This window comes from Gavia stellata, chromosome 1, assembly GCF_030936135.1.
Source record: "Gavia stellata isolate bGavSte3 chromosome 1, bGavSte3.hap2, whole genome shotgun sequence".
NCBI lineage: Eukaryota > Metazoa > Chordata > Aves > Gaviiformes > Gaviidae > Gavia > Gavia stellata.
In genome coordinates this window covers 65,320,357-65,348,099 of record NC_082594.1, presented here as the reverse complement: position 1 = coordinate 65,348,099, position 27,743 = coordinate 65,320,357, and the positions used below count along the sequence as shown (strand labels likewise).

General features: G+C 40.8%; 1 protein-coding gene across 1 annotated transcript; it reads left to right on the top strand.

Annotated features, from left to right (window-relative positions):
- On the top strand, positions 1-26,883 carry RAB20 (RAB20, member RAS oncogene family). Its single transcript, XM_059824275.1, has 2 exons — positions 1-172; positions 26,113-26,883. Exons 1-2 carry the CDS (start codon positions 1-3, stop codon positions 26,631-26,633), a joined length of 693 nt encoding a protein of 230 aa, XP_059680258.1. The 3' UTR covers positions 26,634-26,883.
- Positions 26,884-27,743: the final 860 nt, after the last annotated feature.

The following is a 27,743-nucleotide window of genomic DNA, read 5'->3' as shown; positions in this document are numbered from 1 at the left end:
ATGAAGAAGCCGGACGGGAAGGTGGTGCTGCTGGGGGACATGAACGTGGGCAAGACCTCCCTGCTGCACCGCTACATGGAGAGGCGCTTCCAGGAGACGGTCAGCACCGTCGGCGGCGCCTTCTACCTCAAGCAGTGGGGGCCGTACAACATCTCCATCTGGGACACGGCAGGTGAGAGCCCCGGCGCGGCGCGGCGCGGCCCCTCTCCCGGTCGCGGTGCAGGGCGGCCCGGAGGAGCGGGGGGTCCGGCCCCGCGGGCTCCCGGTGTTTCCCGGCGGAAAGGGCCGCCCAGACCTTTGCGGGGTGTTTGCCGGCGGGCTGCCCCTCTCCTCTGGGTCCGGTGAGAGCGGCGCTTGCCCCTCCGCCGTCTCGGGCGAGGACTGCCCGCCGACACCGTCCGTGGTTTGGCCACAGCGCTGTGCGTATGCTTGTCTTTTCCCTGGTTTCGGCTCGGCCCCGATGTAAGAGCTGTTGATGGGGAAGACTGCGGTCGGGTGACCTCGCTCGGGACAGCTTCGCCTTTCCGAGAACCCGAGCGCAGGCGATGGAGGGGTGAGCCCCGCTCGGCCCCGGCGGGGGAGGCCGGCACCGGGGGACCCCCCCTGCGTGCCTGCTGCTTCGCGCCTTGTTGCGGTACTGCTGTAAAGTAACTCGTTTAAAGCGAATGGTTCGGCAGTAGAACAAAGTCTGAAAGGAAATGCATTTCGGTGGGCCGAAAGGGACCTTACGACTGCTAATCTCTGGTATTTTTGGACGTGCTTTGCAAAATGTGGATGTACAGAGAAGATCGCGATGCCTCTGGGCTCTCTCTTGCCCGAGTGGATGGCTATCGACTGCAAATCCAGGCAAGAGTTAGGTTACAACTGTTGTTCATCACTTCTCGCTGCATGCTTTTGGATGTCCAGTCGATACCAGCTGTTGTCAGACTCGGACTTTCAAGTGCACGCAACTCACGAACTGTTCAGATGTGGTTTGCTCTTTCACCGCAGCGGTAAGAGCCTGCACATAAGGATTTAATAGGCAGAGAGTATGGGCTGCAGGCAGTTTCTGTCTGGGATAGCAGCAAGGGGTTGCCTGGCCCGATGTGTTGCGGCAGGCAGGACCTCGGATGCAGGAGGGAGCGCGGGTTGTGGTTTGGAGTCCTGGGGCAGAGGAGGTGGGAGGGCATGGACTGGAGAAGTTGTTTGTGGTCTTGGTCATGTGAATATCTTGCTTTTGCTTATTAGGTCAGGAAGCTCTGCTCTGTCACGTAGAGGGCCAGACTACCCTGAAAAATGAGGTCTATGAACGTTCTTGCCTGTTAAGTTGCTTGTGGGAGAAATACCTTGTTCGGTATTTTTCTTGTCTTCACGTTTAGCTGAATTTTGTTAAAATTAGTTACTGGCAATATGAAGAATGCAGATTATATTTTCTTGTGAAACTTGGGGAGCTGCAGTATCGTGCAATATTCCAGTTTCGTCTTGGTGACGTTTGGGAGGGAAGTTCATTTGCTGTGTCACTTCATGTCACAATCTAGTCCAAAATGGCTTTTCCTGCATCAGGAATTGAGAAGGAGGAAGGGAGGAATGAAACTGCCGAAAAGTTATGCAGAAACACTTTTTGGAGAGGGGAAGGAGATGTTTAAGAGCTTTTGCTTCTTGCATTTCTTCATCTACTACAATGATGAAAGCTCTTTACCAATAGCTCTGTTTTAAATACACTTTCTATGTCTCTTGCAGTATTTTTTTAAAAAATCTACTTCAGTTTTAGAATTGACATGTTTTACTGTGGGGAGTCTCCTGTGGGCAATTGCTGTTTGTTTCTAGTAAGCCAGACCCATGTGGGTGAATAGCACTGAGCTTTATTTCAACAGAAGAATTATCTTGGCGAGATTGTTCTTTGGTAGTTTCCCTTATGCCCTTCTGCTTTCTTTTTCTTTATCATGTACTATAAAATAAGTCCCTTCCAGGCTTTGTCTTCTGGTTTTGGAGCCCTTTTTTCAGTCATTTATTCTTATTGCAGTATTTTGTGCAGTGTTAGTTGAGGATTCAGGTTCCTGCTCTGTGTGGCACCTGGAAAGCTCCAGAGGTGGTTCTCCATGTGCCAGGTGAAGCACCCAGGCGATACCTGTCTCAGGGCAACACAAGCGTTCAGAGCTCATTGCCTTCCTAGCAGTCGGAGCCCCTCTGCACCCTGAGGCAGGGCCATGGCTGATGCTGCTGCCCGTGTAGCACTGCAGGAGAAGCTCCCGCTGCTTCCGGAGCCTCAGCGGGACTTCTGTAGCAGGATTGCTGAAGCTGTATTTACGAAGTGAAAAGTGGTGGTGTGTTGTACTGAGGGCGGCATAGCACACGTTCATCAGTCTTCTCTGTTGTTGGAATTAGCATCGAGCCCAGCGTCCTCTCTCTTGTGTTTCTGAGGCAGGTATGGACTCTCGCACCGTCTCCCTATTGACTTGGGCTCCTGCAGAATGATGAAAGTTGCCAAGACTGGGCTAGACCGTGTTGGGGCCTGTGGGCTCTGGTTTATTAAACAGCTCTCGTTAATCTTCTAAGACATAGCAGCTCCCAGGGCACATATATGCTTTCTCCTGTCCTGATGAAGAAGGAAGGGACCCTGTGGACACTGCAACTCTGTCAATGTTAAGTCAACAAGGGGATTCAAAAGCCTGGTTGTTGTTTTTTTTTTTTTTAATTTATTTTTATGTTCTGTGGACACAACATGTCTGCAGTCCTTGGTCTGTGGCTCTTATCTCTCTATGGTATCATTGTCTTATCTCTACCAGGTGAGTACCAAGTAAGCTTTGATTTTTTTTGTAGTAAGGAGGAGTTTAAAATTTAGCTCTCTTGTCTGTTTATTAACCTGACATTGCTTACTACTGAATTCTTGTGAAGCAGTTACAGGGCCATCAGATACAGATACATTGTTTTCTCTAACTGTGTGTGCATAGACATATAGGGGAATCCAGAAAGAAAAGATGATCCAGGAGATGAAAAATTCTCTAGCACAACAACATGACAAAAGTACAGTTCAATGTTTGCACCCATCTTACGTACCTAAATACTCAGTGCCAACTCAAGGGGTCTTGTCTTAATACCTCAGTAGTACTTTATACAATGTATAATGTAGAAATATGGAAGATTTGGCCTAGAAAATGGGGAGATGCTTGGTAGAAACTACGACACTAGTTCAGTACTCTAGTAAAATACACAATTATACAAGATTAACTGGAATGCATGTTCTTCTTTAATTTTCTTAGTTCATGATATATTTAATACGTGAATGCATGTTTATTTTTGTCATGGCTTATCAGCATTATTTTGGGGACTGTTATCTCCATAGAAGTCCCCTATATTTTTACTTTCAGTTCAGTTTGGATGGTTATTTGTTGTCCTGGTGTGGGTTAGGCAGTAGGCTGTAACAATGTAAACCTTGATACACTGAAGCTTTGTTCCTGTAACAGAGTTTTGCTTTTACAAGATTAGACTTTAGTGATTGATGAGTATATCTGCAGTAGCAGTGGTAGATCAAAAGTTAAGTATGTGTTGATATTAGTACTACATCAGTTTAATTGCCGATCTTCTGAATTATTTAAAATATGTGTCATTTTTATTCATCACTCTGTTGATCTTGCATTACTTCTCACCCTATTATTCAGAAAAAATCTCACATTTTTTCCAGGAAGAATTAAATTTGCTTGCCAAAGTGCTTAAAATGTATGTTTCTGTGTTGTTATCACTCAGTAAATCACAGAAGTGCACACCTGACCTGTTCTACCAAGTTAGGTCTGAAGTGCAAATCAGTTATTCTAGGGAGGACTCTTCTCTTGGCTGTACATTCACACACCTCCTTATCTTGGAAAAATCAGCTGCTTAGTCTAGTCTAAATCTTTCATGTTGTTATCCACAAGTCTTGTAAAATGGGTGTGCAGAAGTTGTCAGACCTGATTATTTTTTATGTAAATGCTCACAGCAAATAATTCAACATTTCCAGTTTTCCAATCTGATGTTTGTGAGAGAAGTTATTTGGAAATTGCATGCAACTCAAGGAAACAAATAAGCCATAGATGGAAGAATACTTGGGAGAAGTATCGTACGCTTGCTGTGTTTTTATACTTTTTTTTCTCCTAGCCATCTGCTTTTGGCAGTTTCTCCATTGTCAGAGGCTTGGATAGATGGTCATGTGTCTGCTCCAGCATGGCTGCTGCTGTATTCTTGGTGCAGAGAATTATTTACTTACGCCTTAGATTCTGATGCTACAAATCATATTTGCTTGTTTTCTGTTTGGGTCAGTTAATTCAAAGGAATTTAAAAAAGTGCATAAACTATACAAAAAAGAGAGAAACTGTAAACTTTTAGCATGTTTTAATGGACTAGTCTGCTGGATAGAGGCCTAGTCTCTAAAGCAGTTGAGTGTATGCTTTGAGACCTTCACGGTAGTATGTTTGAAGTAGTATTTTTCAGAACCAAGGAAGGTAAGCAACAGCATCAGCCAGAAGAACTTTCTCATGTGAAAGGATTGGAGGTTGGAGACTCAGGATGTCAAAGCTATATATACATCCATATGTGTGTATATATATCTTCTAGGCAGTGCTGACAGCAACTGCAGAGTAAACCAAAACTTCCTGCTGGGTGTTGATGGCATGCAGCTCTGAGCTAGCACGTAGCCTTTTATCTCGGGCAACGCAAACACGTCCTGAAGTTCTGAGGATCTTGGTCCCGCTCCACCTTTAAAGCTGGAATACTAACACATGGTGGTTGTAGTTAACAATTTGGTGGGAGTATACAGTTCAGGCTTATTTTTCGACGCCTTAATATTTCAAAAGGAAAAACTTGTTTGTATGTTGGATTTCAGTCTCTTTAAGTTGACGTTTGTTCATCTGACAGAGAAGTGATGCCCCCAGCAGCAAGGTTTCTTCCTTGTTAGTGGTCAGTGTCCCCCGTGTTGCTGGCTCAGTATTAAAGCAGCAGACTGGTGAGTTAATGACAAGTATTTCATAAAGTTTACTTCATGATCCTGTAATGGTATTTTAGGAAAGAGGCTGGGTTTTGAACTTACCAAGAGGTAGTCATGCAGCATGATGATGGGGAAACGTAAAGGTTAACTGGGACAGCAAACTTCCCTTCTTTTCCTTCCTGTGAACATTCAGCTATCAGTTCCTATTTTCACACCCCCACCTCTTTATTTTGCATCTGTAGATTTTTTTTCCTGTGACTTTTGACTTGTCAGAGCTAATAGGGACAAGACAGATAAACATAGCCTGGAAAAGGCTTTTCTGTGGCTTGGGTCAACTGCAGCATATCAGTTTAAAGAATGCTTACACATCTTGTGACTGGTTGCTGATGTCTGATGGATCAGTGCTGGTGAGCGCATGTGAATTGCTCACAGTGTTTCATTGGCAGCAGTGCAGGCCACTGCCTGTGCTGAGCTTTCTCGGGCTAGGTGTGAGTGTTCAGCTGGTAAGAAGTGTTAGGTTCCTCCCTCACTTAGTTAGGCTTTGAGTCCTTCGACTTTGTGGGTTTTTTTGGTACTTACCTGTGTACGCTTCCTTCTGCACACGCTCTTCTCCTGGAAAGGGGGTGACCCAGCAAAGTAGAAGTAGAGCACAATGCTAGGAGAAAAGAATGTACAGATGAGATGGTTAGGTAGATTAGTCAAAGCCAAAGAGGACTCTTGAGGCATGTGGGGAAAGTCTTTCCAAACCCGGTGAAGTGGTGACAGGGTTGGGGTTGGGTGTCACTGAATGTGTGATGAGGAGGTAATTTGTGGAAGGGTTTAGAGGATATCACCTCAAAAAGTGTTTTGGGCATCAGGGATCATTTAGTGAGAAAGGCTGCTGAGAGTGTACCTGTGCTCAAGAGGCTGGAACTTACAAGTTATGAGATGAAAATTACGGAGAATAAAATGCCTTAAGTTTGCTGCCGGTCAGTCACAGCTCGGGGGCCAGTTGCCACCAAGATTTGATTTTTTTATGTGTTTGTTTTTTTTTTTTTTGCTTTTTGCCTTTGGGAAAATTATTCTGCAGAATATGGTGTTGGCCTGCACATGTTAATTGTTCATAATTGTTGCATGTAAACCAATGACAGCTGAGGACCAGTGCCTCATACATAAATAGCACGGCTTCCCTGCGATTACTGTTTACGGTTATAGTCCCCACACCTTGAAAAGGGAATCGTAAGAGTGGAAGTTCAAAGGGACAGTATGGTCAGCTGCTGAGAAAAATCTCTTGTGTATGTGGGGAAAACCCCTGAAGAGAGTTCACTGTCAGTGAGCTCTGTGTCTAAAGCCTCTGAAGCAGGTTCAGAGGCAGGAATATAAGGTTTAGCTTTAGACCATCCCTGGAAGCATGGTCTTGTTGTTGTGAAACAGCGCACCAGCTTACTTTTTTCTGCAGTGAATGTTTTCTGAAAAGAGCGGAATAACTTCGGAAGTGATTAAAAATATGAAGAAATAATGAATTGTCCGGAGAAAGTCCTGGAGGAAGTTCTATTTTCTGTGTCCCACAACTTAAAAATACAACGATACACAAGTAAAGTCAAAGGTGGCAAATTCACTGCTCCTGAAAGAAAGTGCTTTTGTATGCAAATGAAGTAAAAATATGGAAATACCTTGTCGGAGGGAATTGCAAAAAATACACAAACATCAAAAAGAAACGGGAGACAAAATTAACACAGTGTTGGGGTTTTTTTTATTCAACTATGGCTAATTCACTTTATTGAAGGGGGAATTTTGTTTCTAATGTGTAATTCTAGTACTGACTCTTGGGGAGGCAAGCTAATGGGGAGGTGTGCTGGTTTTGGCTACTTGTTTGTTGTGAGTACTTGATGCAGGCCAAGATAAATGTTGTGTATGAACCTCTGCAGTAACTTCTGTATTCCAGCCCCCATGTTAAATTTCCGCTTTGCATGCGGTATTTAATAATAGCGTGCAAAGTGACTGGGCTGTTCTAGCCTAAGTGGGAAGCTACTTGACGGTTCAGTGAGACTCTCTCTTGAGTAGTATCAGTGACCAGAGGCCTATGCCTGGCTAAAGCTGTCCGCTGTCATGCCATGGCATTGCAGCTTGACAAACACTAGCAACTTTGGAGTCCTCAGTAGCACCTCAACTTCTATAACGGAAGAGGTTGTCTTTGTTTTCTAATTTTGGCCTGGAATGAGGCCTGAATCTTTTGCTGTCATACTGGAACAGGGGGGAGAGGTTAATACCAACCATTTTCAAGTGCGTCTGAGTGGATGGTGGAAAGGAGAACAAGAATATATGTTTGTCTAGTCTTTGGTGCATGGCCTGTGTTCTTGTTTTTCTGAAAATTTTGCTTCTCTGCTTTGGCTGATACAAATGAGTTTGTACAAGTCCTTGAACTGATTGAATGAGCCTATTTTAAACCCATGTTTTAAAACCCCAGATCCTAGATTGGAGTGATACTGAGAATCTTCATAATGAAGAGTTTGTGCCTTTGGCATTGCATCCTTTCTTCCCCGCTTACTGAAGAAAGAGTTGTATTTTCCAGATATGTCTGTCAAAATTGACTTGACAGCTGAAAGGTTAGTTTAAGTGTTGACTGCTTTGTGACAATACTGAAAATGTATGAGAGAGGGAGGCATGAACAAGAGAAATGGTTAGTCAAACAATGTAAATGCAATAGCAAAGCTGCTGACAAAAATTGCAGACATATGGAAATTCATCTTCATGGTGGTTCGGGAGCAGATGGGAGAAATTGTAGAAAACTTCAGAAGGGTGTCTAAGAACTGCATTATTCGCTTCAGTAAAACAGGTCTCCTAGTAGAGTATGTGCAAAGGTTTAAATAGGTGTTCTGTGCAAGACAGCACGCTATTAATGCCCTGTTGCACTCTTCAGTTTGACTTAAGTATTTGTGAAGTGTCTACATGAGCTGTCTAAGAAACAACCACTCTTTCAACAGTTTGGGCATGAGGGGGAAAACACGGGGACGGGACAGGGTACTTTTTTCCCCAGTAGTTCTTCCTGTAGCTGGGTAAATAGTGTTGCACAGAACAGCACAAAGCTTCATTAGCCGTAACATAGAGATGAATGTGTACAAAGTAACTCATGTTGACCCAATTCTGGTTATTTCTGGGGTACCGGGCACATTCCATAATGAAAAACAAATAGCTACTTAAAATTAGTAGTGCGTGTTTAGCTGCCGGAACTTAGGCAGTCTGTGTTGTGATGCCTTTTTCTATAGACCATGCAATGAACTTTTACCCTTTCCTTCAGAAGCAGGGTGATTGTGGGTGCTTGAAATACAAGTACAGGGCAGGTAACTAGCTGTTAGCTGTATGGTTTTACAATTACTTGTTTGAGTGTTCATGTATGGCGAGTGCTTTTCTTGTTTCATCTCCTGGGTACATACACGCTATGGTGCACAACTGACAAAGCCAGGGAGACTCATAGTGCCTTGGCTGAGCTGCTTCTGATACTTAGGCTAGTTTAAGTATCTTTACTTTACACTGCAATCACATCCTGTATCATAGACGAGTTGTTTGCTTCACTACAATTATTGTCTCGTGTTGAAGCCACTAGCCATGTGAGCTTCCAAGTGATTTTTTTTCCTGGGGTGGTGTTTCACTGGCTGAACTGAAGGTGAACTTGGTAATTCTTTGTCTGAGTCACTTTGTACTATTGCAAAATATCTGAACAAGTAACCTTTGTTTGGGTCTCCATCAAGAAAGACGCTGAGTCTGTGTTGAATACAGCTGGAGCCATTAAAAATTACGGAACAGAAAGAATAATTTTCTCTCCCAAGTCTGAATGAATTGCTTTCTTCCAGGTGAACACTGGGTAGAACATCCTGGGATTTGATCAAAAGGCATCAAACTTGTGATAAATTCCTTTTCCTGTGCCTGTCATATTAACTATAACTTCATATGCAGTACCTGAAGATATGCCTAGGAAATGAGATTTGAACTTGGTGATTAAACTTAGCTTATGCAAGTGCAGCTGCTGAGAGTGGAGATGGTCAAAGGAAATGAGGATATTTTGCTCTTAATTTGAATGAATTCTCAACATAAGTAGTTTGCTGTCCTTCACCACAGGAGACCCAGGATAACATCCTTTAGGACAACCAACTCAATAAGGATACAAGATTTCCTAATCCTACTAACCTACCTGGGCATGGAAAAAAAACAAATCTAGATGAGAACTTCTTAACATCATTTTTAAAGGGGGATAGATCATCAGATGTGTTTGTGAATCTTCTGGTATATCTTTCCATCTCTTAGGAAGCAGACTAGAATTGAAGTTGGCTTTGCATGGGCCACCGAGTAGCCATTCATGGAAGAACTCTGCCGACAGCCTAAACACCTGTGTGAGCTTGAATTTACTAGTGTTTTATAGATAAAGCAAAAAGAGGAAAATGTGTATTTGAGCTTTTGCCTTTTCACCAATTTCATTGGAGGAAAAATACATTTCAGTCTAGTTTGTAGCATGGTGGAAACTTCATGTACAGGACTCCAGGAGGAGAGACATTTAAAACTTTCAATACTCAAACAGGCTAATGTCTTACTATGAATTAATACTTCTGTGCTTTCAGGTTGTTTCTGTTCTGCCCTTTCACAAATTCTTTTTTTGTTGTTGTTTTTGCTTTTTTCTGTCATGAAGATAACTCATCATATCGTCAGCTACAAAGAATACATCCTTTTCCCTTTTTTTTTCTGGTCTACAGGTTAATGCATTGAAGACTGGAATAATTTTGTTCAATAATGATTAAGCATCTGATGTAGATGCTTCTCCCTATTCCCTCAGCCTCTCCTGTTGATCCACTGACATTTTTTCTTTAATTTGTTACGTGATTTAATATTCCTAACCACTGTTTTTGTACTTCAGAAAATTCCTACAAAATGCAGAGAAAAGATGTTGTCCAGCCATCCAACTGCTCTTAAATACTTAGTTTAAAAATAATGGTCTTCAGTCCAGCTGAAATAGCAGGATATTTTTGTTTTACATTCTGCAGCTGATGACTACTTAGGAATTTTTAGTCACGTATAATATTCAACCATAGATATTTAAGTACTTAAGACTTTATTTTTGTCTTAATTATATCATTATCTGTAGAATGAAGGATGGCTTAGTTAGACCTTCAGGAAGATGTAAGCATATATTAACTAGAAACCCCAAAGAAACAGTTTGGGATGCAGCGCAAGAGAAATTAATGCATAGTATGCTTCATGAAGAATGTGAAGCAAAAGTTAGGTAGATTGAAATAGCCTTTATAACAGAAGAAATGTTTAAATGCTGGTCATTGGCTGGGTAATAATTTCTCTACGTGGAGTCAACCAACTTTGACTTCTGCTTAAGCTCATGTTCCCAATCCACTAAACAACAGCAGTATAAAAACATACATGTGTGATGTCGTGCCCTGGTTGCAATGACCTTCAGTTGAGCTCCAGCTCCCTGCTTCCCTTTCCCCAAGGGGTTTGGGCTGACCGACTTCCCTTTCTGGTTGTGCAGGTTACTTCAGCAATGGGACTGAAGCTTCATGCAGTTTAATGCCTTATGTTGTGAAAGTACTCAGAAGTTCAGTTTCTGTTCTTCATAGTGTGGTCTGTGATCTGGACGTACAAATCTGTTGTTGCTCTCTTCTATATTGTTGAAGTTAGAAATAAGGCTCTTGGTTATATTTTTAGAGGGTTTTTTGTTTATTATTTATCTGTTTCTATTCTCCGGCTGTCATTTGCTGTCAAAAAAAGCAAAGATTTTGGTTCATTCAGAACAGGAAGAAATGACCAGAATCTGTAGCAGTTTATAGTTAAAAAACAAATGAAAGAAAAAGTCCTATGTACTTGTTGTTGTCTTCCAAGCTCCATAAAAGGAATCATCAAATCTTGTGGGTTGCTGCAGGTGAGACTTAGGTGTTTTAAAGCAAAACAAAAAAACCCGACTGGTATAATGAAAGTGATTTTTTTTTTTTTTTTTTTCTTCCCCTGATATAGGCTGTTGCTTATTTAAAAAGTAAATCTCCAATTTCGTGAAACTGAAAATGTCTCAAACCGCTCGGCTCCTCCAACCCCCATCAGTATGATTACTTATTATTATTATGAGGAACAAACATTCCTGTAAGACTGTCTTTAGGACATAAGCTTTCCCTCCCACAGCAGATAGCTATATGCATCACGTTCATATTGTTTCCCTGATCTCCTTTCCTGTTCTAGTGTTGTCTGCGCTTTCCACATTATTCTGCTCAACTTTTTTTTTCTACTTAAAGCCTTGGAAGCCCAGCAGAAGTGGAATAGTTGGTGTCTATCCTCTTTTTGAGTGGCAGAGCACTTTGTGACCTAGAGATGCTGCCTCATTGCCTTAATTATGAAAGAAAAGGATGTAATGCATGCAAATCTGTAGGCAGTTCCCTTTCGGTAAGTAGCTTCCCCTCATGGCATGAGCGTTGAATGGGTAGATGCTGGACAGTGGTAACATTGCTCTTTGTAGCTTATTCTGTATAGAAAGTTCGGAACTGAGTTGTTTACAGTTTTTAGTGGTACTCCGTTTGTGCCTGGTCGGAGAATGTTAATGAGACAAGATTGATTTTTACTATGCCTGTTTTGTGGTTTTTGTTTCTTTAGTACTCCAATTAATGCCTCTAAACAGTGAATACTAAATATGCTCTAAGAGTGTTGGCAGAAAAGCCAGAAGTGGAATTAAAAGGGAGGAGTAGCGCTGGAAATGTAAAAGCCATGTGTTCATCTTAGCCAGCGCAAGTTCTGAAAGCACAAGCCACGCGTCCTGCGATAAAATCATCTGAATGAGGTGAACAAGTTTTAAGTACATTCCCGTAAATCCCAGGCGGCAGCTGTATGTCTGGCACAATCTCCCACTTTTGGTACTTGCTGAAGGCAGCCCACCGGATCACCAGAACTTCCTCCTGCTTTTGAGAAATAGCCACTATCCAGAAGCACCCAGTGAAGAAGACTTCAGCTGAATAAAACTGGTGGTTGTTGGTAAGGATTAGCAGAAGTTGTAATTTGCTTGAGGATAAATTATGCATGAATGAATTGCATGTGTTCTTAGTTGAGAACCTGCCTTTAAATGAACTGATGTTGAAACAAATCCTAAAAAAATCTGCCTATTGAGTGGGCCTGGGTTTATGTCCCATGTTACTAATGTGAGTTTCTCTTAAAAAGAAAAAAAATAGATTTTTCATTCAGTTTGCAAGATCCATGGCCTTTACTTCTACCCATTTAGCAAGGATTAAATATTTTTCAAATTGCTAGTGAAGGCCGGTTTAAAGTTAAACTCAGTGTTACAAATCAGGAGCTAGCATATACTTGTCTACTACAGCTGAGTTCCATTTCGCCAGAAGATAGGTTAACCTTAAATAAGGGACACTTATCAAGTATCTGCTGGGGCAGACCATCTGTGGGTGCCTGCTACTGATCTGATAACCATAGCTTCCTAAGGCGTTTCAGACAACTCTGTGTTATTCATTATGTGTGCAAGAATCATTTCTCTTTTTTGAAACATGGAACACAGAAGGTCACTTCTGACGAGACAATCTGCCAGCTCTCAAATTCTTTTTTTTGGTGAAACCTGGTCTCTGTTTTTCAGAATATGAATGCTGTGATTGGTACACGCTTTTTTTTTTAGTGCTGAACAGTGATGATTACCAGCATTCAGCTGCTGTCTTAAGTTCTGATTTGTGAAAGCTCAGTCATCTGTAAGTATTTCTAGTCCTCCTCTTCCTGTCATCTACTCCTAATCAACCTGGAAAGGTACTAGTAGGATGGAAATAGTGCTTGAGGTACTTTCTACATACAGACTTAGTAATTATTTTTATCTCCAAAAGGAACCACGGCCAATATACTTGGGTCCCTCTCTCTATACTGTAGGGCCCCAGTGCCTGTACTGAACAAAGCCATGCTGCTGCTGTGGGAGAAGAGGATGGTCTCTGGCTGTGGGGAAGGGTGGGCAGGTGCGTTCCCAGGGGTGTGTGATCCCGTTGTCCTCAAAGTCTTCCAGGCTGGTTCCCGAAGGCTAAAAAGCTGTTGCTTCTGGTGCTGTGGTAAAAGCACCCTGGAGATCCCTGAAAATGTCTGAAGACTGAGCTTTTTGCAGTGCCTTAAAACCCTCTGGCCGGTGTCCTGGGATGGCCCTGAAGCAGAGCTCTGTGAGAAGGGCAGCACTGGGCTCTGTCAGCCCATCGCCACTGCTAATGCTTCCTAAGTATTAACGGCAGGATGGAAAGAAGTGTCATTGAAGTGGGACTGATAGAAAATAGGTTCTGCTGTAGCTAACGTTCTTGTAAGAGAAACTCTCCTGTGGGTCTGTGAAAGAGAAAGCGAACTTACTGTTTTAACGCGTGACTCCCCTTGCGTGGGTGCGCGCAAAAAAGTTTACAGCTGCACGTTCATGGTTTGGTTTCCTATACTTGGGAGGGGATTTGAAAACTGATGGCCAGGAGGCAGAAATACATATGATGTGTTTGGGGTTAAAGTGGTAGTATGGAAAAAGAATAGTGTTTCTAATACATTAGACCCTATAATTTTATTTATGGTTGGATACGAAACTTAATCCAAAGAGGATCTGCCATCAGTAACAATGAACTATTTTTTCTTCTCTAAAATGTTGCTGTCCTTAATTAAGAAGTTTATTAAGTTCATGGCATATGCTCTCTCAAAAAATGGTGTGCTGTATTGTATTGATTGACTTGGTATGCATGTAGTTACCCTTCTGCAAAAAATCCTACAGGGAATTTTAATTAAAAAAAAAAAGAAAGTTGTAAAGACATATCTAAGGCAAAAGCAAAGTATCTAATGAGCAAGTTGAAAAACCTAAGTAAACTTAAAACGGGGGAAAAAAAATGAAGAAAACCAGGAAACAGTTCTTGTCTGAGAGGGAGCGGGCAGATGCTGACTTGCTAACTCTTAGCTGAGAGCTGGTGGGAATGCTTGATGAGCGGTAGCACTTCAGAGTGCTTACTGAGATATGTTTAGGAGGGTGATCTCAATTAACCCTACCCATCTCTGGATTTGTTTGTTTTATTTTTTAAAAATCACACACCTGTATCAATGTTTGCTTGGGTGAATTGGAAGCCAAGTTAACTTGCCAGTTTCTTATTGAGCAATATAAAACATCCAGCGTATGTGGGGTGACCTCCCAGCCCTGCAACGCCAGTCAAACTGTGCTGAAATACACTTGGCCGTGCATTCCTGCCTGAGCTCAGGACCTACTTCTCAGTTTGAAGAGCAAACTTCAGGAGGGAGCGTGGGCTTTGAAGATCTCCTTTTGGGGTGACTCTGAAGATAAGGACTTGGTAACCGCCTCTGCTTAGCAATTGCATAGAGAAGTAGGCTCATCTGCAGTGTCTGTTCCCCTGGGGAAAAGGAATGGAAAATTTAAGGAAAAAGTATCAGTTTTCAGGTACTGGAAAGAAAAACAAGCTACTTTTAGAGCTCATCCTGTGGAAAATGAATTGCTTTTCTGTAGGAGGGACTTTTCTTGGAGGAGATGGATTGGTGTTCCAGCGGGCGTTACGACCAAAAGGTTTCTTGCACAACCCAGAAGCAAGCGTCTTACGCAGGCGAGGTTGTTTTACAGCCCCCTCATATAACTGGCCTCTTTGTTACCCACCGCTGAGCAATATTTGACTGTCAAGCTCTGCTGCTGCAGTTAAGTGTTCAGTGCTATTGCTTCCCGCAGAACTCTTCCAAAGTAAATCCGAAGGGTTTTTTCTCCCATCATGGTTTGCTTCCAATCATAGCTTTCCTTGAGAAGGTCATCTGCCAAATGACCAGTTCTTTTTTAAGTAGCAGTTTAAAACTGTCTTTTAAAAATAAAGCTTCAGAAGAATTTCACATCGATGGCTTACATTTTACTTACTCAGATTAAAATTTCTAAATTCATTCTTGCGCTCCTGTTTTAGTACAGGCATACAGGAGCTTCATAAATTTAACTCTCAAGCACCCTATCACGTTTTCTTTTCAGTAGAGATGGTGTTGATGCTAGATCTCAGCTGGAGTTCTGGTGGAGCATTCACTCGTAGACAGGATGATAATGTCCCATAAATCTGGCATGCCCTCATTTCTTTTGCCAGACTTTTGTGTACAGAGAAAATGTCTTCCTACGCAACTGTGAGGTTTCAGAGGGAAACAGATAAATACTGGTGTCATTTTTTCAGTTTGTGTTGCAGATACACTCAAGATACACTTGCTGGTCTGGCGGGGCTAAGGTCAATTCTGTTCTTCTTTTACAAGGCACTAGGCTTCCAGACAGCTGAAAAATATGTAAATTGCTTGAAGCTTCTGGGGTTATTTCCTTCCCTTAAAAATAAACCCAGTAGATCAGGAGAACTAAACAAAATGGGTGGTTTGAAAAAAGTAAGTCTTACCTAGCTAAATGAAAATGGATTGTAGAAGTGTCAATGGGCTATTCAGCTGCAAATAGGGTTTTTTGGGTTTTTTTTGTTTGTGGTTTTTTTTTTTGTTTTTGTTTTTTTTGTTTTGCAGGTCTAGCCAAAGGTTTTGTTGGCAAAAACATGCTAGGTAGTGTGGTTCGGAGCTTTTTTCTATGTAATGCTTTGTGTTACTAGGCATAATATGATTAAATTGAAAACTTGGGATAGAAAGCATATTGGTGGAGTAAAATTGGTGTTTCTATAGGAACTTTGATTTTGAAATTAAAATTCTCGCAAGTATAGAAGCTTGGGCTTAATTTCATTATTATAATAGTAAGTTCTGATTTATTCTTGCCAGCAAGAAAAATAATTTTGTATTTATGTAACAGAATAGATCCCAGCTACTCTTTTGTCCCAGAAAAGCTGAAACTAGTTCATGGGCTAAATCTTGTAGATAATAGGGATCTTCTGTATAAAGAAGAAATACTATCAGAGGAGTCATGCAGCTCCTTTGTCTGGTGAAGATATTGCTGGTTATAGATACCATGAATGTGCAGAGTTTTTAAGTTTCTTTATAAAAAGATGAATGCAGCTAGAAATATGCAGACTAAACAGATGTGTAAGGCTGCAAATGAAGAGAGACTAATGATGTGGAGCACTGGTAAGAGGTTAAGCTAGATTCATTTGGGCAACAATATGTATTTTGCAAGGTCCGTTGAGTTGGTAGTAGATGACAAACTGAGCGTTGGGTACCTTGTAGTGTCCCAAAGCCTACGAGCTGTTCTGAAAAGTATACCAAGCCTTGGGAGGGATGAAAGTAGTGAAGAATTTAAGTAACCTCATAGCTTTGGTGAGACTTTTTCACAGTCTTGGTTGTAGAATAATATGGACAGGTTGGAGAAAAGAGCTACAAGTATGGTTAATGGTTTAGAGGAATGTGCCAGAGGTGAAGAGCCTGAATGTGAAGAAAATGTTGATTTCTCTGGCCTAACAAGAAGGAGGTTAAGTCATACAGGAATACCTTTTAGACAGGAGAGTCGTGTGGGTTGTTGTATTTTTTTTTGGGGGGTGTATGGTGGGTTTTTTCTCCCCCCCCCCTTCCTGTTTTTTTCAAGAGGATACATAATGAATGTGAAAGTCTATCAAAATTCAAAGTCTGAAAGCTGAAATGCAGCAAACTAATTTGTGGGATATTAACTTCTCTTTATTTGGTTGCTTTATAAAATACACATTCCTCCTCAGCATCAAGACAAGGGCTGAGCAAAATTCTAACATCTTTATTACGCAGGAGATCAGACTTGAATGAGGATTACACTTGATCTCCAGCTTTGCTCTGTGAGGTTTTTTTTTCCCTTTTGTTCCCCCCCCCCCCCCCCCCCCCCCCCTTCTCTCCCTTGTTGACTTGATCTCCTCTTTCCCATGAGTGTGTCCAAAGGGTCTGTCTTTGGGAACCAGTAATGGAAGTGTTCACTGCCAGTTATGGAATGAAAATTGACAAACTACTTTTCAGGGCTGGATTAAAAATGTTTCTGGGAATATTTCAGATAGCTCGTGACCAAATAATACAGGATTTGACAAGATGACCGAGGGATGTTTATTATAGGTGAGGTGTGGGTGAGAGGGTTTCAGCTGCAGTAATCAGCTTTTTTTGGATACATCTGGGACTCAGCATGCTCTGCAGGATCTAACAACGGATTGATTGGCACCAGCGTAAGCTGCTAGGCATCTGCTTTTGGTTTAGCTGACTTTAGAAAGTGAAGCTTTTACTTCAAAGCACATTTCTCCATAAACTATCACACTGTTAACTGTCAAAAACCCAGCAAATTTTTACACGTGTTTCAGTTGTGGGTTCTGGATATTAGGAAAAATTTCTTCACTGAGAGAGTGGTGAAGCATTGGAACAGGCTGCCCAGGGAAGTGGTGGAGTCACCATCACTGGAGGTGTTCAAGGAACGTGTGGACGTGGCATTGCAGGACATGGTTTAGTGGGCATGGTGGTGTTAGTTGATGGTTGGACTCGATGATCTTACAGGTCTTTTCCAACCTTAGTGATTCTGTGATTCTTTAAAGGTGTGCTGTGAGTTAGGGCTATATGTCTTTTGAGTAATTTCTTCAGCATATCAGAAAGATGTGGTGACTAAGCTTTTATTTTGGAGCTTCTACCAGCACATGCCTAGAAAGATAACCTTTTTGGAGGATGTGAAATAAAACTAACCCTGTAGCAAAAATTCCCATTGTTTTCTGTTTTGCCACTTTTATGAAACGGGGGTTTGTGTGTGCCCTTTTGCTGAAGAAAAACGTATCGCAAGAAGCCGTCATCTTCAGATAAAGCCCAGATGATCCTGTAGATCGTTAACCACGTCTTACAGAGTTTGGCATGTGATGCGCAGTACACCACGCTGACATTATTCTTGCATAACTTCTCAGCATGCTATTTGTCCTAACAATAAAAGGTCCATTTAAGTGAACTTCTTTGGAAGAATTGTTTTATGTGAATTGTGCCAAAGTATCACTTTTGGAATGTTAAATGAATTGGTATTTTAATAGTGATTAAAGAGTCAGTTGAAGGTGCTTGACCTATTGGTATAGTTCAAGTTTGACAAGGGAAAGCTGTTCTCGGAAAGGATAGGGGCATGAAGGGGGTTGTTCTCCCAGCCGGTCAGGGCTGTCTTGAATGGGTTGTGCTCTAACCGCTCTGGGTGTATATATTAAAAAAGGAAACACAGCCAAAATAGAATTATGAGCGCTTTTTACTGATGAAAACCATGAAAGGAGAAGCAAATTAATAATAGTTGCTGCTGTCATTTGTTTTAGCTGGCTGTTAGGGTGACTTTCCTTTTGAAAAGGCTGTAAACTATGAATAAGCTTGAATCTGTAAAGAAATAGAGCATTACTATTAGCAAAGTTATTAATCCTTTTAAGGGAAGGCTCATCTTTCAGAAGGTAGGTGAAATGGCTAGAATTTTAGGGCATAATCTTTTACGTACTTCATATTTGTTGGTCCCTGCTGGAACATGTTCTGCAAACCTTATTTATGGCGTATCTTATTTTTAGTTTAGTTATATTTAAAGGGGAGGGGAAAGACGTAGGCTAAAAGAAATCTGGATATAGCTTTTTTCATTAAATGTATTACTATTCTTAAGTATAGAGTGGAATTTTCATTTCCAGTAAGTAAACGCCCCCTTTTTCTTTATTTCAGATGCCTTCTAGTGATTCTTTTTGTTTGCAAAGATTCCGAATTGATTCCTTTCCCAGCCATACTGGTGGTGATTCCAACTCCAAAAAATTGAATTCATATGCTGCCTTTGTATTAGAACAAGCGAAAAGAGCAAAACCTCATACAGGATACAGGGTGTGGTGTTTTATTTTTTTCCTCTGTAGTTTGTCTCTATGCTCTTTAAAAACTTACTCTTTTTCCATCTTTGTCCTGCTTTCCATATCTGTTTCCATGTCTGGGTTTGGGGTTTTTTGTGAAATGTAGTAGGGGGTAGAAATACATGATTTGTGGTTTTAGTGCCCTTAACTAAAGCAGGGGAAGAAAGAGTGAGTTGCTTTTCTTAATGCACACTGGTAGTTGCTGGTGTGGACTAGCCTTCCAGGGGGTAGTCGTCTTCTCTTGGCAGAATGTTAATAGCTAATTTAGATGCCCGAAAGAATGTTGGTTTTGTTACATAAAGGAATGGAAATAAAGGACGGGTTTTATTTTTTCCCTTGCATATTACATTGGAGACAGAATCCCCAGTAATAGGCCTTGATGCTTGGTAATGCTAATAATCTCATCCAGTTTTTCCTGAATACTGTCGTAGCTTCTCCTCTTATTCCACGGAGAATGTATTAATATCTGTTTATTAGGTTTGCAGGGGACAAGTGGTTATCCTCCAAAAATAAAAGATAAGATTTATGCTCTTTTTTAAAATTGTGTTTAAGAATTAGTCCTTTCAAGCGGCCCTTCAGTTATCTATTGCTGCGTATTTTTCATAATTTTTGATTCCTATCAAAATTTAGGTTCTGTAATAACACAGTTTACATCTATTTTGGGACATGTTTTATCCCAGACACTGGTGGATCACTGATGGTAGTTTAGTAGACTTAAAAAAAACCCCAAACTCTTTAATATTTTTATTTATACAGAAGGATGCAGCTTAATATCTCAAGATAAAAGCCATACTATGGTACCATAGCTCATGAATTTGAGATTATAGTGCCAAAGCATTCCCTGTTTCATCAAAACCTTTCTCTGCCTACAGTTAGATAAGTAGTTGGATTTTCTCAAGAAACTTACCAAGCTGTTCAGACAAAATCGGATCTATTAAATTGAATATTTTAATATTTGGTAGAATTCTATTCTATAACCTGCTAGTAGATTGTATAAGATTTCTGTATGTGAATTCAGCGGGGACTAAATTATAGTGACATAATGTAATGCCACTTCCGGATCAGGAAAATAACGTTACATTCCTCTTGTATAACAGCGTACTGAACTCTGAGATCTGCCTTTTATTCAAATGTCATGGAGTTAAGTGTATTAGAAAGCACCTTCTGCTTCACTGTTTACGGTTCGCAAGGCTTTCTCATCTGTGGCAGACAGTTCAAAAACATTGTTGGTTCCTTTGAGTCTCGGACTTGCCTCCATTTGAATATTGTGATCTTTTTTTATGGGAAGATATTTGTAGCACTTGAAACAAATGTCCTGAGTGCATTTGCCTTCGTGAATGCCAGCCTCCAGGAGGAGAAGAGCTCATGCAGTATATTTCCTTTATCTATCTAAAAGCAGCAGTATAAATACCTAAATGTTGTCAGGCTTGGATCTTAGTAACTTTGGACATGAGCTTGTGAAGAACATCATTGTGAAGAACATATGGAGTGTGTGTGTGTTGGTGAGAAGAAGGAACCATGCGTGCAACATGATGGTGCTTTTATGTGTTTTTATGTTTTAAATTGGAGTGAAAAGAAGAATACTTTACAGATTGAAGTTGTGTTAATAGTTTCTATTTATTGTAAAAGTGTTTTTGAATAAACCCCATTTTCTAAGAGCAGATCTGAGGGGATTTAACTAATTCATAGATAAGATTATGCAGTGGATAAGTTCTAGTCTTTCTAGTCATCGATTTTTTTGTGTCCAAATGAAACATTTTGTTAGTGGGGGTGTGATATTTCTCGTATGATAATTAAAGCTGACTGAAGGACAGGGCTCGGTTTGATCGTGATTTCTTGTCTTGCCTGAGCAAGAAGTGAATGATTGCTCCTGTTCATGTGGCTTTCTTGCTCACACTGAACTGGTGTTTTGCAGAAGGAGCTTTACAAGCCTAAAACAATTCACTTTTGTAAAGTGGGGATGTTTGCAGGGTCTTGGGAATATCAGAGTCCTTCAGAACTCAAAGTATTTGTTTATTAAGTCAAAAAATACATAGGTTTAAGGGAAGAGATGGTCTCTTTTGCCATTTTAAATCTGTCATTATGAGATAGATACTTGAGTTAGCAATTGAGAGTAAGTTGCGTTTAGAAACGGATTAGGCTTGTCCCAATCATGTATTACATTGAGCCTGCTTTTTCTTGACTGACTGTTTTTGATTGTTTTTCTTTGGAGAGCTGTATTAAAGAATTTTCTGTTGTTCACTGTTCACTTTACCTATGTGGCTGTTATTTTCTTCCATGTGTAACTCTTTAAAACATGAAAGTGAAGCCCTTTGGGTATTAAGATCAGTACTTTCCTATGTTTATGTTATGTTCTGCTTTGGCCAAGACATATCTAATTTTAATAACTTAAATAGAAGCTTCTGAAATAGGGCACAGTTCGTGCCTTGAATATTGATTCATATCTAAGTAATGAGTATAAACAAAATAAATGTCATCTTGATTTTTAGTGGAGCTAGAGGTCTGTTGCATTCAGAAACTTCAATATGCACAAGTATATTCTGTAATGTAGCATTGTGAATGTATAATACTAGGTGAAGGTGAAGCTTAAATGAATTTTCTAGTTGCTCAACTGTAATTGTTTTGGTGGTTGGGTTTTTTGGGGGGTTTGTGGTTGTGGTGTGTGTCGTCGTCCCCCCCCCATCCCAAAGACTTCTATGGGGAATTTTGTCTTGGAGGAAAACCAAATGCTGGCATTTATCAAATGGATTGGGAAATCACGTATTCAGTCAGCTCCTGGATATGTAAAAATTGAGCTCTCCAGTGCTTTGACTCACTTGTTTCCAGTAATTCCTACTTACATTCTCCATGTTAATCTTTTGGGATGGAGAGCTTTATTTTTGTCCCTAAGTAACCACAGGTATAGTCCGGTTCTTAATAAAACTCCTTACTTCAAGGGAAATGTGGTAAAGCCACCTAGAAGAAATAAATATCAATCTTGAACAGCGTAATGAAGAACTCTGACTTCATCAGTGTCAAAACTGTACAGCCTCACTCATATGAGGGCAGGGGAATTTTCCTGAAGACTTCAGGGAGCTTTATTGTTTGTTCTTTGATAGTATGTATCTTGGTATACATGCACAAACAGACATCTCAATTCCTAGCAGAATTGTTTCCCCTAATGTCCTTTAAAGGGTCACAACTTTACTGCTTTATCTGCAAACAGAAAGAAACGCTGTTCCTTAAAAAGTAGCTTCCTTGTCAGCTCTTGTAATTATGCAGATGTTCCTGCTGAGGTAACTCAAGAGCATCAGGGTCACTCTTTGAACCTTCATCCACTGTAGCTGAGTCCTCAACTCTCATTTCTTTCTTACACTGATTTCTGTGCTGTCATGGGTGTCATACTTTCTCTTTTCTTTCCTGTTTTGGCTATTTCCTTAAGGCACAGTTCCTGTCTCTCTTTGTGTACACTCAAGTTCAGACTCCCATATGAAGGAGAAAGAGAATTCGAAAGACAAAACCTAGCTGATACCTCGTGTTTGTGTTAATTCCTCTCTACTCTTCAGATTACAGTCCTGCTTAAATTACAGTGAAAATCCTTGGAAGATACCTGGTTTATGGCCTGAGAACATTCTGGACAATTTTGCACTCTTGTTATTTTTTAATGCAATGCTAGTGTGCTTCTATTGCTCACCTTCAGGTACTCTTCCACACTGCATATTTACTTTAGGAACTCAGAATTTAGGACCCCGCACGGACTGGGATACCAGAGTAATGACAGTACTTTTTTCAGTGCTTTCTGGAAGACCTTTTTGGCTCTTTAGTATTTGTGGTGTTTTATTCCCTCAGGACTTAAAGTAACAGTCTGTTTTGCATTCTCGTACGTGCTCTACGCTGAGATTTAAAACTTGTTCTTCCGGTAGAGGATTTCTTGAAAGAGAGTGTGTGTGGGAAGCTACGCTACTTAAGAAGTTGTGGTGAAAGCCTTTGAAGAAGTGGAAGTAAGGAACATTGAAATCTGGCTGGAGGAAATCTTTTGCTCTCGTAAACATCAACAGCAACTTCACAGGCTACTTTGGGTACCACCCCCAGGGATGGCAGGCAGGAGGAGAGCTCCAAGAAGGAGATTGGGGCAGTGACTAGCACTGCTGCTGTCAGTGGATCCCACAGCTGGGAGCTGGGAAGGGAAGGGGATGCTCAGCCAGGCTGTGGTCCCATCCAGAGAAAGCGTTCACGTGGGCTGCTGCCTTCCAGCTGAGAGGTGAGGGTGCTGTAGAAGGCTGGCTAGACCAAAGCCCAGGCCTTAAGTTCGAGTCTCAGCACACTTTAAATCTAGCCTTGCTTATTCATCAGGCTGGCCTCTTGGTCTACTTTCTCCCTTCTTTTTCCCTTGGGTTTCTTATGAACTTTATGGTACTGAGGTCCATTTGGCTCAAAATTCTTCCATTTGTTTATGACAGCCATCATAGGACTTTGAAAATGCTTGTTGGATGTACTGCTCCTGGGTGGGTGAAGTCTCCAACAGGACTTCATATACTTGCTGGAACACCCTCTGAAAAGCTAGTGGTGCTGCAGGTAGTGATATGGCCGTAAGGTTGTCGAACTGCTGTAAATACGGCAAAATATACAGGTGAAAAGAAAAATGGAAATTAGTTTTTGGTTGCTTGGCTTTAAGAAATTTCCCTAATGTTGTGCCTTTGTGGTTGATTTGGTTCTTCTTGCAATTCCTTTGATTGCAAATTATTTGATAGTTCTGCCACTCTTTCCTGTTACCTTTATTTTTTGAAAGGGTGAAATTGTTTAATTCTTGGATTCAGGGTTTACCATTTAATTTAACTAACTGTGTAAAAAGGTACATGGTTGTAGTGGGACCAGATGGGTTCAGAGAAAGAAATAACTGTCCATAAGAAGGGGGTGGCTGTTTTCATGCAATAAGGCTTTCACTATAACGTCTGATACTATTTTGCCTGACGCCTTGGGGACAGATAATATATTAGTCTAAATACTTTGTGTAGTTTTGGGGGGTTTTCCACATCTAGGGTTGTTCCAGGCCTTAAGTGCCAGAAGTGGTCTGTACAAGGAAACTGCACTGCAAAAATAAATTATGCATTTTTTCTGCACGTAGATTGTGCTGTGTGGGTGAGTGAGAGAGACTCTCCATAATTCCTCTGACATAATTAATCCCTTATGCAAGGTAAATTCTTCATACTGTTTCTTTCCCCTTTTCAACAACATATTAGTTGTAGAAGTAGCCAGTTTGTAGTTAGAGTGTAAAAATGTCATGGTTTATATTATGCTGTGCAAGATTAGATTAGCATTCCATAAAACAAGCAATAGTATTGTTCTAGTACTCGGTTGCTGTAGCAAATTATTTTGGGGGCTGGATTTTATATCTTAGACATCTGAAGTGGGAGAACGGGGGAGGATGTATGTTCCATTGTGGCTTCCAGACCGCAGTATAATCAGGATTCGGATAAAAACAAAGTAGATCATGGCACAAACTTCTACTGAAGAATTGGAGACTTATAAAAACTCCCTTGCAGTGCAACAGAAAGCACAGCTTTGAACATGAGATTGGAGGAAAAAGTATAAAAGCACTGACCTTCTCCCTCCCCTACACCCCAGTCTCCCTTCCCCTTACCCGAAGTACCACAACAAGGGCATATCTATTCTTTTTCTTTTTTTCCCTCCTTTTTTTTCTACCTTCTAGATCATTGGTTAAAGAATTTCTTTTGCTGGAGGAAAACAAATCAGAGGTTATGCAAAATTGCACAGAAGCAATTCTCCATGAACTTTGCCTAACGCTTTTCTGAACTCTATTCATTGAACTTTTGACCTCTGCAATGTCATGTAACACTTATTGCCAATTATTCACTGTCTAGGAAAGTATTTAAACTACATGCATGATTTTTTTTTTTTAATGGAAAATCCTCATTTTCTGCATTATGAGTAAATAGTTGTTTCTGGGTTACTTTCTCAGCATTAGGCCTGAATTTATAGACATCTGTTTATACCCTTTTTCAATGATTCACCTGCCTGAGAGATCCCACAATTTTTCCTCATACAAAAGTTTTGCATACTTCTGAGCATCATCACCAGCTTCCTTTAGACCTCTTCATAGTGTACTCTGCACTTTTTCAAATCGATTTCTCTGGCAGTTACCAGTTTCACTAAGTGTTAAAGGTGTGGTGAGCTTTGGATTTCATGTTCCAGGTTGGTGTTTTCTGGTTTTGTTTTACTGATATGAAAAGAGTTGATAAATGATGATGATTCCTAAATGTTCAGAAGAGCATAGTTAGCTCTTTTTTATCTTTTTTTTTTTTTCTTTGTTCATTCACACATCTGTTCTGCAGTGACTTAAGGCTGACTCTGGCTGGTTGAAGTCTAGTGTGTTTTATCTTGATCGAGTTTTGGGGAGTAAAGTGAATGTGCTACAGCAAATTCTACACGTAGCAGGTATTTGGAAAGTTGCAGTTCTCGATAGAAAGGGAAAGACACTGTCTTCTGCCTCATTTCCCTTAGACCCTTTGCAACTACTGAAGAGCATTTGTTTGCTTCCCAGAATTTAAAGAGTCAGTTTTGTCTTCCAAGAAATTAATTTGAAGGAGACCATCAAGGCTTAGCTGGAAGTGCTGGTAGATATTCGCTGAATGATGAGGAGGAAGGAATGTTTTATTAACTGTTGGTTGTTGAGTGATGGTCAGGGTAACTTTAAAGATAAATTACTCTTAAAAATGTAATTAGGGTTCTCTATGTTGTGTGTGTTTAATACTCTAAAAAAGGTGTGAGTACTTGCGGTGGGGCAGATGCATATCAGTACAGGCAGCATTAAAGACAACAAGTCTCTTCCTGTAAAGCCAATGTACCTGAGAGCTGTGGGCACGTAGCATAGGACTAAATTGCTTACAAAATCCTTCAAGACCTACGAAGAAGTGGATTACTGAATTTGATCCAGATTTCTGAACTGGATGTACTTGAAAGTGTGTGCTGAATTTATAGGAGTAATAAGTTCTAGCAGAATTTGAAACAGTAGAACTTATTTTTTGTTTATAAATGGTTAAATAGGTGGAATGGGTCATCTGTGGATGCAAGCAGGGTAGTTGTTCATGTGACATAGATAAGGTTTTTCATTAAATTGCATACTAGTGGGGTTTTTTTGCTTTCTGCAACTGTGAATGCTGTGTCACACTTGCTTGGTCACTCGTCTGTACAGATTCTCTGCTCTGAAACCGAGCAAGCTGAGCTGTTCTGTGGCACTGTTGCACTCTTAAGGAAAAGCAGAAGGAAAAACCTGACAATGCTACAAATAACATGTTTTTACCTTCACTGCTCCATCCAAACTTGTGAAATTGGCTTAAAATTCCTTAAACTCTTTTACTCAGTGAATAATGTAGCTTCCAGCACACTAACTTTCTGTTGTGTTTAAACCTTTGCCAGGACGGGAGCAGTTTCATGGCCTCGGGTCTATGTACTGCAGAGGAGCAGCTGCTGTGATCCTCACGTATGACGTGAACAGCCTCCAAAGCCTGACTGAGCTGGAAGAAAGATTCTTGGCGCTGACGGACAGTGCGAGTGCTGACTGCATTTTTGCTATCGTTGGAAATAAAGTTGACCTCACTGATGACTGTGCTTTACCACCCGATGAAAATAGACCTGAGAAGTCTGTTGCCAGCTGTGGCTCAAAGGTGCGAAAACAAGTCCGTGCAGAGGATGCGATTGCGCTCTATAAAAAGATACTGAAATACAAAATGCTAGATGAGAAGGATGTTCCAGCAGCTGAAAAAATGTGCTTTGAGACCAGTGCAAAAACAGGATACAAGGTGGACTACCTCTTTGAAACTGTGTTTGAGATGGTAGTCCCAATAATTGTACGGCAGAAAGCTGAGGGGCCACCGCAAACTGTAGACATTACTGACTACAAGCCAGCAAAAAGGACAAAATCTGGTTGTTGTGCCTGAACCATTTACATGACATAAGAAAAGGGGAGGGATTGTTCACTCCAGCAACTGTGGAGTAACATGTGCTTGCAGTTCCTCAGAAAAATCAAAGAATAAATAGACTAAAATGGTGTATGTGGGGGAAAAATAACCCAAACCAACTCTTCTGACTGTTAAAGGTTTCTGGGAAGCTCTGTGTATGAAAATGGGAATATGAGTGAAATTATGGAGGAAGACTTACCAGTTTCCATGGGCTCTGAAGACAAATGGTGTGTTAGTAGAATTGGTAGCGACAATCATTTGAACGTTTCGAAGGAGTCTGATTCTTAATGACTTGCCATTTCATGTTGCATGTAAATGATCTGTTTGTGTACTCTCGACGGCTTTCACATGATTATTATCTTTGCCCTTGCGATTCTAACTTTGGAAGATTGAACACATGGTACTTTTTTATTCTTGAGAAAAAAAAAAAGAAAATCCAGGTATAATTTATATTTGTAGCTAATAAATGAATTGCAGTCTTTTTATGTCAGATATGACAGTGTAAGATTCAGAAGCTGAACTATTAAAAACACTGTGGATACGTACTATTCATTTGGAGACTTTATTAATGTGAATTCCCCTTCCATAGTGGGCTTTCATGTATTAACAGGCAGCATCACAGCTCTTGCTGCTCTAATTGCAAGTTGCAGGAAGTTGTTTTCTTTCATTTTTCTCTTGTAATTCTTTTTAGTGTGGATAGCAAAGTGTTTTTTTTGGAGGGGGGAAGGAAGCAGTTTTCTATTTTGTCTGCATTTTGTAGACACCTCTTTGTGGTGCCTATAGGATACCACAGTGTTGAATACCTGTGTTTTGTCTCCCTCCCAACTCCTCAGTTGTGCCCAGGCAAAGCTGCAGCTTTGATTTTTAGCAGTTATGCATGGCATCAGCATCTACCTGGAGGGAAGTGAGGACTGGCATTTTCTGATGGGAAACTGGCTAATGCAGGAGGAAGGGAAGAGAAACTGCCTTTTGTGGAGTAGAAAGGTGAATGAAGGGAGTACTAATGAGGTACGTGTTTTCTCTCCTGACTGCAGTAAAAAGGAGGGGCTAATACTCCATGCTGTTCCTGGAGTTTCCCAACCCTCTCAG

Bases quoted from the DNA above. Each gene is read 5' to 3' on its own strand.
- RAB20 (XM_059824275.1), top strand. From the start codon at position 1: ATGAAGAAGCCGGACGGGAAGGTGGTGCTGCTGGGGGACATGAACGTG. The intron at 173-26,112 runs GTGAGAGCCCCG...AACCTTTGCCAG, and splicing joins CTCCATCTGGGACACGGCAG to GACGGGAGCAGTTTCATGGC.